General features: G+C 39.0%; 1 protein-coding gene across 4 annotated transcripts in view; it reads right to left on the bottom strand.

Annotated features, from left to right (window-relative positions):
* Window positions 1-12,050, bottom strand: part of SPAG9 (sperm associated antigen 9) — a 133,677-nt gene that overhangs the window by 974 nt on the left and 120,653 nt on the right. For 3 of the 4 annotated variants that reach the window (XM_065897310.1, XM_065897309.1, XM_065897308.1), the window contains 5 exons: window positions 10,686-10,834; window positions 9,519-9,690; window positions 7,487-7,600; window positions 4,984-5,160; window positions 1,446-1,595 (listed from right to left, as the gene is read on the bottom strand). In XM_065897310.1, the coding sequence (XP_065753382.1) occupies window positions 1,446-1,595; window positions 4,984-5,160; window positions 7,487-7,600; window positions 9,519-9,690; window positions 10,686-10,834 (762 nt within the window). Of the gene's footprint in view, window positions 1-1,445; window positions 1,596-4,983; window positions 5,161-6,084; window positions 6,124-7,486; window positions 7,601-9,518; window positions 9,691-10,685; window positions 10,835-12,050 lie in introns of all 4 variants that reach the window. The other variant, XM_065897311.1, reaches the window with a different exon arrangement.

Genomic DNA, 12,050 nt, shown 5'->3' on the forward strand with positions numbered 1-12,050 from the left:
CACTTCCACAAGTGTTTTCTTTGAAACCTCTCTGGCCATTCCTTCTGAGATCCCTTCATAAGCTCTCATGATTCTTTAAGCGCAGTATTAAAGCAGGGCTCTATCCTAGAACCTTGTCTTCTGGCCCCTACATACTCTCCTTGGGTGAACTCATCAACCCTTGTGAGTGACTTTTAGTACCACTGCGTGTCAGTAGTCCTCATATTCCTCCCTCCTGAGATATGAAACCCTTATACCCAAAAGCCCGGTGGACATCTTCCACCTAGATAACTCCCAACTTCCATGCACTCCAAGGTCAACATGTCCAACACAGAACTCCTCATTCCACTCCCTCCAGATCTGCTGCTTCTGTTCTGATAGTCATTAACTCTAAGTAAATGGATCACTACCTCTTCCTTCACGTTCTGTCAGTTACCAATTCCCCATCACAGTGCTAGTCTACTCCTACCATTTCTACCTTACTCATTTATTTTTCCCTAACCCATTCCCTACCTCTAGTCTTACACCTCCAATCCATTTACACACACATATAATCATATTGCTCTTCTATTTAAAGCCCTCCAATAATTTTCCTTTGCTTTAAAGTGCAAACTCCTTAATTAGGTATATAAAGGCCTTCCATAATCCAGCCCCTCCCTCCATTTCTAGATTTATCTCTGGTCAAATTTATATTTGCTTCTACTCCATGTTCCAGTGTCATTTTTAAGTAGTTTTTCTTCAACTAAGGTGGTTTCACATTTCTAAGCCTTGGTCAAGCTATCTCTTACCTTGGAATGCCAGTCTCCCCAGCCTTCCCCATACCATCCCCACCCCAATTCTTCAGACTCATGCTCTTCAGTACTGAGTCATCTCAAGCATCATTTCTTGACTTCCTTCTTCCCCTACCCCTAGGAAAAACTGACTACTCCCCATCAGAGCATCTGTAACACTGTAATTTATTAACATGTTTCTATCGCTGTATTGTTCTGTAACTTACTGCAGGGAGACTTTGTCTGATTTGTTTTTGTATCTCATGCTCAAGGCTAACAGGTACACAGTAGCTAATTATTGTTTACAAGGTGAGAAAATGAACAAATGAAATGAATTTGGTTACAAACAACACTTTATGAAGTATTTTTATTTCTCCACTTTGCAGGTGAGGAAACTGAGGTCCTGGGAGGTTGAATGATTTCCCCAAGGCCTTCTGACTCCATATGCTCTTCACATATACCTCAACATACGACCAAACCCTGCTGTTTTCTAATGCTCCTTCAAATAAACACACCTTGGTATAAAAAGGAAAACAAAATCATGAAAGTAGGAAAAAAAGAAATATAAAATCATTTTCCAAGTAAAGAGTTCAAAGAAAACCTCTTAGAAATCACATATCTGAGTTTCTTGCTTACTGTGGGTGAAAATCCACATCACAGAACAGTGGAAACAAAGCCCCAGAAGCAATGACCTACCCATTCGGAAGTCAATGTAGCCCTCTCCTCCACTGATGACAAGCATAGACTTCAAGGGTGTCTGGCTGCCAGGCTCCTGCGCAGATGGCCCTGCTCTGTCAACCGTTAGATCTGTGCCACTGCTGCCACTTTGTGGGCTGATGACTTGACCTATTTATACAGGAACAGAAGTGAATATTACCTGTCAAGGATTGGGGTGGGAGAGACTCATTTTTTCTGAATATTTTCAGAAAGCTGAACAAGGTAAGTACATTCTAATACAGCCAAAGTACTAGGGATGTTAGAAGCCTCTGCACGATCAGAAAACATCTATAAAGGTCATGGAAGCCCAGTTTGAAATCCAAGTAAAGCTATTTTGTACTAAAACAGAAGTAGGTCCAGAATCCAGTATGAAATCTGTATGTGGCTCGGCTGGTCTTAGCTGCCGGCTTCAGACTATTATAATATACATTGTTTTATCTGAGGGGTAGTGGAAAGATCTCTCCCCTGGAAGGGTACATGTGTGTTTACGTAAGAGACAGAAAAGTCTTCAACTTAAGCCTTATGAATTTGGATATTCATAATTAATATTTGAATTGATTTCAAATCCATGGTTTCCTCATGTTTAAGAAAAGTACATCTTATTTTTAATTTAGATTATGCAAATAAAATTACTGGGTAATGTGTAATTTGTTCTAACATTTAAGTTCTAATGTAGAATCTTTAAGCATGAAATGATAGAGAGAAACCTTGAAATATCATTGACACTATAACCTCTATGAGTGTGGGGTATTTTTTCTTGCCAGGTCTGCTGTCCTTTGGTCGAACTACACAGACCACGCCTTTAGGTGATAACAGGACAGAGTCCCATGATGTGAAACACTTTATAAACAATTTATGTTGGACATGAATAGGACAGTTTGATTTATTTTCACAGTGCCGCATTCATGCGTTATTCAATTATACTCTAGAAGAAATCCAGCCTGCTAGAGACAACTTCTGTTAGCAGACTAGTTAGTTTTGCCACAGAAGCAAGAGCACAGTGGTATGATATTAAGGCCATCCTGAATGGTTTAATCCTTAGGGCCAACTGGCCAACAAACAACAATGTTGCCAATTCCACTTCCAGATTTATACCCAACAGAAAAGTCTCTCCCATATGCACAAGAAGGTCTACTGCAGTACTGTTTTTTAATAGTGGAGGGAAAACAGAGAAAAAGCCTAGAAGTTGATCTATAGGAGAATGGATAAAAGGTAGCATATTTATTCAGATATTAGAATACCACAGTTAAATGAACGAACTAGATTTTTATGCATAAATATTAACAAATCTCAAAAATGAGAAATAATTTGCAGAATAATATATATGTAACATAAGACTTAAAAATACAAAAAATACTATATATTGTTTATAGATATGTTCCAATGTAGTAAAAATACAAAAACATGGGCAGAAGGATAAATTTCAACTTCAGGATAGTGGTTATAGATGGACAGGAAAGAAGGAAGAGAAGGGGATTAGAGAAATATAAAGGAGACTCAAAGGGGACTCTATGGCATTATTATTATTATTTTTTTTTAAAAAAGCAAGAAAAGGAACTTCCCTGGTGGTCCAGTGGACGCTGGTTCGATCCCTGGTCGGGGAACTAAGATCCCACATGCCGCAGGGCATGTGCCCATGTGCCACAACTACTGAGCCCGCACGCCACAACTACAGAGCCTACATGCTCTGAAGCCCCTGTGCCACAAATACAGAGCCCACACAACCTGCAGCCTGCATGCCACAACCAGAGAGCCCACATGCCACAACTACAGAGAAGCCTGTGCATTGCAACAAGAGCCCATGAGCCACAACGAAAGATCCCACGTGCCACAACTAAGACCCAACGCAGCCAAAAAATAAATTAAAAAAAAAATTCCATTTTCTATAAGTTTATTCTGAGGAAATAACTATACAAAAATATACATGTACATTTCAAGAAGTTCATTACCATGTTGTTAAGAATACTGAATAATTGGTTAGGGTACCATGTGCCAACCCTATACTACATACATTTAATCATTTAATCTTTGGAACATCCTTGGGAAAAATTATAGTGGCTAATTTTATGTGTCAAATGTCTTGGCTCTGGTGCCGAGACATTTGCTCAAACTCTAGTCTAGATACTGCTGTGAAGGTATTTTTTAGAAATAATGAACATTTAAATCAGTGGACTTTGAATAAAGCAGATTGCTCTCCATAATGTGGGTGGGCCAATCAGCTGAAGGCCTTAAGAGAAAAAGAGAGGTCCCTCAAGGAAAAGGGAATTCTGCCTCCGGGCTGCCTTTACACTTGAGCTGCAAACATCAGCTCTTTCCTAGGCCTCCAGCCTGCCAGCCTTCTCTGCAGATTTCAGAATTGCCAGCCCCCATAATCACATGAACCAATTCCTTAAATTAAATCAATCTCTCTCTCCCTCCCTCCCCCTCTTTGCACTTGCTCGCTCGCTCTCATACACACACACACACACACACACACACACACACACACACACACACGAACGCACACCCTATTAGTTCTGTTCCTCGGCAGAACCCTGACTAATACACTGAGATACCACCATGTCCAACATCACACAGTTGGTGTGGCAAAGCCAGATTTGAACTTTGTCTAACTCCTAAACTTGCCTCTTACAGGGAAAAAAAATCCAAACCATAGGTCCTGCTTACAGATGATCAATAACATCACTTTAGTATTCTCAAGGGACAGAACATTTTTCACTGGACGTCATCACTGCCACCTTTCATCTGGATGGTGCTTTATAGTTCCCAAAGCCCTTTCATTAATCTTTACAACAAATGAGGTTGGCAGAGCAGATATTAATCACATCCACTGAGGAAATAAAGAAATGAGTGTCAGAGGTTAAGCAGGGCAAGTGGGAAAGGCCCAGAACCCCCGACTCCTGCTGCTTCTTGGCATAGCGCTAAAGGTATCGGAGCACATTTTCCATCTCTTCCTGGATATAGCCTTGATGATGGGGACTTCTTTCTAGAAATCTCCTTTATGAGGCCAAAACCATTTTCGGCATTCTGCAGTGACAAAATAATACCATTGCTCTTCAAAAGTAAAGAAGTCTAAAATCAAGTTTGCTTTTGGGGTAGAGGAGAGATTCCAAAACAGCTTCTATCAAGTATCTCTATAGCACTTTATTCGTACCTCCGTTATAGAACATTTCATGCGTTATACTGGAGTTACCCCTCATTTCAGTACTTAGTATTAGACTAGGTAGAGGAACCAAGGGACAGACAATTACAGTTGGCCCTTGAATAATGCAGGGGTTGGGGCACTGACCCTCTGCGCAGTCAAAAATCTGAGTGAAATTAATAGTCAGCCCTCCATATTCATGGTTCCTCTGTGTCCACTGTCTGCATCCAAAGACTCAACCGACCATGGATCATGTAGTAGTGTAGTGTTCACTACTGAAAAAAATCTGTGTGTAAGTGGATCAGTGCAGTTCAAATGCACATTGCTCAACAGTCAATTGGACATACAACTTCTCAATAGAACAATCTAACTCACCTGGGACTGCCACAAAGAATTTCACAGCATCCCTGTGCCCGTGGAAGCAAAGCTGTGCATGTGCCATTGAACAATAGGGTATAAACGTCCCTGGTGTCACTTTATCACTGTTTTCATCACCATATACACGGATGACACTTCCAGGACGATTTCCTGATGCTCCTGAGGTTTTATTTGCTGCAACAGAAAACCAAACACCAAATATTTTCCCCTAGAAAACAGTCATGATGCAAGAGATTACTGGTTAATCCTTATGATATTATCTAAAAGCTACAGCCAGTTGAGATAAAACAAGGGCAGCAATGCCAACTCAAGACCAAGCTGGGGAAAAAAAAAAAAAGATATACAGCATGCTAGTTATTTTTAAGTTTCTCAGTAAATGGAGTAGGGGATTTTGCCAGTCTGGCAATGGCTAAGTTTACTTTTTAAACACATCTATTAATTAAAAAAAATCATTTTAGTTAATAAAAGAAAAGATTTCTTAGGTATGTCTGTTTTGTTTTTTAATCCTCATTTTAGAAAACTAACTGGTTATATAGCTTAAAGTAAATAGGTATATTTTTTAGCAGAATTTTTATAGTTTATCTTTTGATTTTTTTCTCCCTTGTGGTAAGAATATCTCTCTCCCTTGAGGGGTAGTAAAAAGTTGTGCTTAAAAGGATCCATCCAGTACAATAGAGTAGCTTTTATCTACACCAGACTGATGGTTTGCTGAATTATTTTAGAATGACCAGACTCACAAAACATCCCCATTCCATGGACCAGTAAGTAAATGAAAGAAACATGACTGGTAACAGGAGTAAACAATGTAGATTAATGACAGTGTTCAGAGATGTTTCGTGTTTTTATTGGAGGGAAAACAAAGTCTGAAAGAAAGGGCAGCTGCAACAGAAGATGACAAACAGACTAGAGCTGCTGAGCAGTAGCTTGGTGGCCACGTAACAGACATTGAAAAAAAACAAAACAACACCTGCTGCAATGCAGTGACTGCAAGTGGATGACATTTAGGAACATTCAAGAGGGTATCGAGAGACGTGAGAACGGCCTCACGGTGGCCATGAGAAGCCAGAAAGAAGAGTGTGGTTCAGGATCTGCACTTACCCCTCAGCCCCAGTAAACGTCCCTGGTGGAGGATTACGGCTAAAGTGAGAAAGGAGGAAAGGGGACATGGAGAGGTGCATGACAGGGAGGAGAAGGATTACTATGAGATGCCACTCTCAGCGTCTTCTATCTGGCAACTCAGGAGCTCAAAACTCCTAACTAAATTAACAAAATCCAACTTGGTATAATACCAAGAAACACACAAAGTTCTTACCAAAGCCTCTAAAGAATATCTCTGCTCAAAAAGGACAATTTATTTACTGTGATTTTGCTTTTCTTAATTATAAAGCAATTTAAGTGAATGAGAACTTACTGGGGAACATTTTCTAAACGCTAATATTTCCCCCTTTTCTTTAAGAAATCCCGTGCAAGTAACTATGCTAAAATGGAACTCTGGTCTGTAAAGAACTGAAATGAACTCTGGGGATCCTGGAATCTCTTAAGATATAAGAAGTGATCTAAACATGTAGATTTATAAGTAGTTGTAGAAAATACAGCTGGGATGAAGAATTTAGGTTCTTTAAATTGGTGATCCAGTGGTTAGGGCTCCTTGCTTCCACTGCCAGGGGCACGGGTTCTCTGCCTGGCTGGGGAACTAAAATCCCACAAGCCTTGCGGTGTGGCCAAAAAAAAAAAAAAAAGAATTTAGGTTCTTTAAAGGCTTCAGATATACCACCATCCAGTCCTCCTCCTTTCCCCTGAAAATTCTGAGGTGTTTATTTATTGACTTTTATTTTATGGACTTATGGCACTTTTTTTTCCCAAATCATTCCCTGCCCATGAATTTTGCAACACAAAAACACTTATTTAATGAATGATCAATGTAATGGAACATAATATGAAAAACATACAACGCACATTTTGTTCACAAAAATAATAATGATGAAGCAAATATAAAAACAAACAGTGTACACATTGTTCACACTCTTTTCAAACAGAGGTAAATGTCTTGTCTCCAATGTCAGGAAGGATTTGCTGACCTCCTAAGAAACTTCTCCCACAACTCTTAAGCCAAATGGAATATCCTAAACTAACTGCCACAGAGATATGGAAAACTAGGATATTAGATAGTTAGGTAGTGTTTCTGGATACTAGTACAATAAAGCTGGAAGAAAAAATGGACATCAACCATTATTTGAGATGAAACAGGACCATGATTCCTGAAATGAGAAAGTTTCTCACAATGAAAAACTTTTAACTGTAAATATTGGTCCTGATATACTTGCTAGAGTCTATAAATTTCATAGAAAGAGTGAAGGAACAATAGTTAGATCTCTGCCATCAGTCTGACTTTCTGAATTACCACAGATTTGCCAATAACTAAACAATTCCTTCTACCTGAATTCCAGACAAGGCTGTTCCCCACAACTCTCCTGTGACAGTCACCTAAAAACGTACTTACTTTCTGTCAATGGGATGGAGATAATGACACCGTTTCCTGTCCCTACCCACAAACGATTGCAAGACACCATAAGAGCTGTGATCCTCACAAAAGAGAAGCCCAGTTTTCCAGTACCTGTATGATGGGAGAGAAGACATTTTATTGAAAAACTAGAGCAGATGATGTTTTAGGTTCCAAGTCCCTAAGAGTAGCTGGACTAATATAGCAGAGAGGAAATGTGACCAGAGCTAGTTGGATGTCTCCTGAAGAAGGTGCACGTCAATCAAGGCAAACGCTCATTTGGCTTTATCATCTATCTGACAATTCACGGTTAATGGAAAAAGAAAACTCTAACAGCGGCTGGCATTACATTATCATTCAGAAGGAAGATGCTGTGGATCAGGAAATATGATACAGGATTTACTTAAGGAGCTGCAAAACCAAACCAAACAAACCAAAACACAAAACAAAACAAAAAAACCTCAACAAAAACAGTTTACTAGATTGGGGAAATTAAATGTCCTTCCATTTCATAAACGGAGAGAGTTCTTGCTTGCCTTAATTTTCTTTTCACAGGTAAGAAACAATCTTTGCTAACAAAACCTATATTCTTTCCTTGTTTATATATTTGAGTCTAAAGTAGTTTAGAAATTTTAGGATACCATATGCATGTAATTTAGAAGAATAAATGCACTTTTTTATTTCAAGGGAATTTTTAAACTGATCTTATTTTCAGGGATTTGAGAGGCAAAATTATTAAACAGATAATACATTTAAGACAAACAGCATCTAGTTACTCGTAAGTTCTACTTACTAGAAATGAGAGTATGATCATAGAATCACAGTGTTAGAAGGAACCTTAAATAGTCTAAGCTAGAGATCTTTAACTTATGGGCAAAGTATATTCCTGAAATGAGTTTATGTCTATGAGTATATATGGCTGATTCAAGGGAGAGGGCACATCAGGTTTCCTGAGGGCGACGACTCTAAAAAAGTTAAAAAACACTGATGCAGTTCAACCTCTCTTCATAAAGAAATCATTTGTGACAACCCCAATAGTCATACAGCACTGGACTGGGATGCTAAGGATACTGCAAGGAACAAACCAAAGATAGTCCCTGCCCTTCATGAAGATTAAGTTCTGTGGGGGAGGGAGACAGTATGTATGATACTGGTACAACCACAGTAATGATAAATAAGCCCATGAAGAAAAAGAGGTCCTAAATAAAACTGGGAGATCAGGACAGGTCTCTTCTGGATGTGACACATAAGATATGCCCTGAAAGCCAAGTAAAAAGGGACTAAGAAAAACTTCTCAGACAGAGGATACAGCACATGTGAGGGCCTTGAAATGGGAAAGAACTTGTTGAGTTTAGGTCAGTGTGGGCAGAACAGAGTGAGCAAGGAGAGAGGTCCAGACCATTTAAGTTCTTCTGATAATGTCACAAAATGTCATCTCACCTAAAGACAAGAATATTCTGAAAGTGGCTGGCATTACATAAGTGGAGGTATGTCTCAGTGATATCTGCACACTGGTTACTATGCAGAAAGCTGACTGGAGTGGAGATAGGAAGACCAGTTAAGAGGCTCATAGTCGTCTGGGGAGGAAAGAATGGTGACCTGGCCTGTGGGAATAGTGGTAGATATAAAGATGTAACTAATTGAAGGGAATTCCCTGGTCGTCCAGTGGTTAGGACTCGGCAGTTTCATTGCCAGGGCCTGGGTTCAATATCTGGTTGGGGAACAAAGATCCCGAAAGCTGCATGGCGTGGTCAAAACAAAACAAGAGACGTAACTGATTTAAGATATTCTGGGGGAAGACTTGACAGTTCCTGCTGATGGGTTAGATGTGGGGAACAAGAGAGGAGTCAGAAATGATCCCAAGTTTCTGTCAAGAACCACAGGGTAGATGGAGCATTTGCCTGACACTTTCAGTGATAAGAGCTCACTATTCCTGAGGCAACTTACTCATTGGTTCAACCCAGCATTTGAGACCATTTAAAAATAAACCATTTTCTTTGACTGACAAAGATAAAATGCTTTAGAAGCTTACCTAGCATTTTGCTTACATAAGGCTCAATGTCCACATCCTGCAGATGTTGATAAGTGTGTGCATGATAGAGACGGAGTGTGGAATCCAAACGAATGGAGACCCACACGCCATCACCCACCCAGGCAAGCTGCCGCACTTGGCTCTCCTTCCTGGGGTGTGCATCAAATGATTTCTAGAAAAGATTGTTCAATCACAATGTTACTTTTATTATGTAGGAGTTCGTGTTTAAAAACTGTGCAAATTTGCACAATAATTTGGCAGACTATGTATTAAAAGAGGAGCCTAAATATGTTACTCTTATATACACAATTGCTATTATCCTAGACTGCAAAACAAAATGAAGAAGGACTAAAGGATGTTGGATTTCAGCACTGTGTAGGATATCAACTTATGAAAGCAATGCTGACACATCCATTCTATGTAACAGCATTCAACAAAAAGATTGAATTTAACCTCAGGATTTTGTATCGTTACAGAGCAATACACAAAATAAGATCCTGTTTATAATTAAACAAAAAGGAACTTACAATGCTGTATGTGTGTGTATAGATATCCGCATGTAAGGAATACATCTAAAACATAAATGCCAAATGGAACTTCTAGGGTTGGGAAGAGGATTTGGGACAGAACTTTCATCTTAAAAATTTCCTACTGTTTTTCTTTTCTTAAACAATTAGAATAAATTTATGTATTGTGGCAAAACTTTAAGAAAACAATGCTAATGCTAAGAGGTTTTTGTTTTTACAACAAATTCCCACTGCAATATTATTCCTCAGTCTGTGACACATATACGGATTTGCCTGGATACACACTGAGTAGTGGGGGAGACTTGAGGGTCCTGCTCTCAGACCACCTCTATATAACTAAACATTTCAAGAACCATGTATTCAAATAATACATGTATGCATCTACGTATACTCAGACACACATTTAGTCATTCACGTGTGAATCTTCCTTCCTTTTTAAAAAACCACTTCCCCTACTCATAGTCAAAAGCAGAAGGAGAAGTAAAGTAACACAGAAAGCTGAGAATTCATCCAAACTATCACCGGAGTACCCCAAAACACGCAGATTCAGATAACAATTTCTAAAGAAGAAAATAATTAAGCCTTAGGGTCTTCAGGTAATACAAATTCAGTTAAGTACAGAAAACATGGGTTAACTTGCCTCTATTTTCATGGCCTTTGGCTGAACCACATAAATTTTGTTCCTATAGCCACACCAAACTTTGTCATGTACCACAGTCATGCATCGGATGGAATGGTGAGGTCGTCCAAGATCTAACAAGTGATAGTTTGACAAATCCCACTGCCCGTCTTCAAAATAAGAAACAGGTGATTAGTTTATGCACACTACCTTTTACTCAATTTTAATTCAAGAAACATTCTATTTGGGTGTGTAATTAAATTTATTGATGAAGCATCCCCCGGATACCATGTATTCAGTGTATATTTACAGAGATTGAGTTCTTTTGTTCTACAAACTGCAAAGTTGGAAGAGACCTCAAAGGTCATATGGTTCAACCTGTCACCCAGTACCTGGACCCCCATGCTCTCAACAGCAGTGATGTGATAAATCAGTTATAAGTTACCTGTTTATAATAATACTTTAAGAATTAGAATGGATTTAAGGTTATTTTGGGGATGATACTGCTCTCCCTCACTTGCATTTTGATATATCTTCTTGGGTAGAAGTCAAGGGCAATGCACTGCTAACACTTTAGGAATTATGCACACTATAATTTTAGTGATGACAGAAATACATACAAATGAGAACCAACCGCTGTAAGCTTGCTTTGCTTGAACAATTTCAGTGAAAGAAAACATACTACCTCACAAAGCAGCTGTTCCATTGTAAGAAAGCTATAATTGTCTTAAAAATATTCCCCATACCTAGCTAAAGTCTGCCTGCCTTCTTGTATGTAACCACTCGTTAATCTATAGCTTTGCCTCATGGAAACACAGAATAAATCCAGTCCCACTTCATTGCTACTGCCCTGTCTTCTCCTTTCACAACCAAGCACACCACAGTTCACAGAACCTTCATCCTAACTCCGCTTTGTCCAGATCCGTTTAATGTTGATCTGCTAGAGTGGAGAAGGATTATCACCGGCCCTGCTCTGGACTCTAATTTCTATGAGGCTTAGGACGTTAACTCGTATTGAGTTTGACATCACTCTTCAGACATATCTCCTCCATCTACTTGTCTGACCCCAAATGTAGGACTTTACATGTATCCTTAGTAAATGTATTTTGTTTATCTTGTTCAATATAATTTTGGATTCAGTTTACCAAAATATTTATTATTCCATTTTTTCTAGGTTCTTCTACTCACTAGTTGAGTGACCATGAACAAGTGACTAAAATACTCTGTGCCTCAGTTTCCTCATCTATAAAGTGAGGATGACAATAGAATTTTCTTCTTAAGTTGCTGTGAGGATTAAACTCAGATAGTCTATAAAAGGGCCTGAACAAGGTAAAACGGAGGCCTCTCTTTTTGTTATGGAGTCATTAACCAGCAACCTCTAGCACC

Source organism: Phocoena phocoena, chromosome 19 (assembly GCF_963924675.1).
Source record: "Phocoena phocoena chromosome 19, mPhoPho1.1, whole genome shotgun sequence".
NCBI classification, from domain to species: domain Eukaryota; kingdom Metazoa; phylum Chordata; class Mammalia; order Artiodactyla; family Phocoenidae; genus Phocoena; species Phocoena phocoena.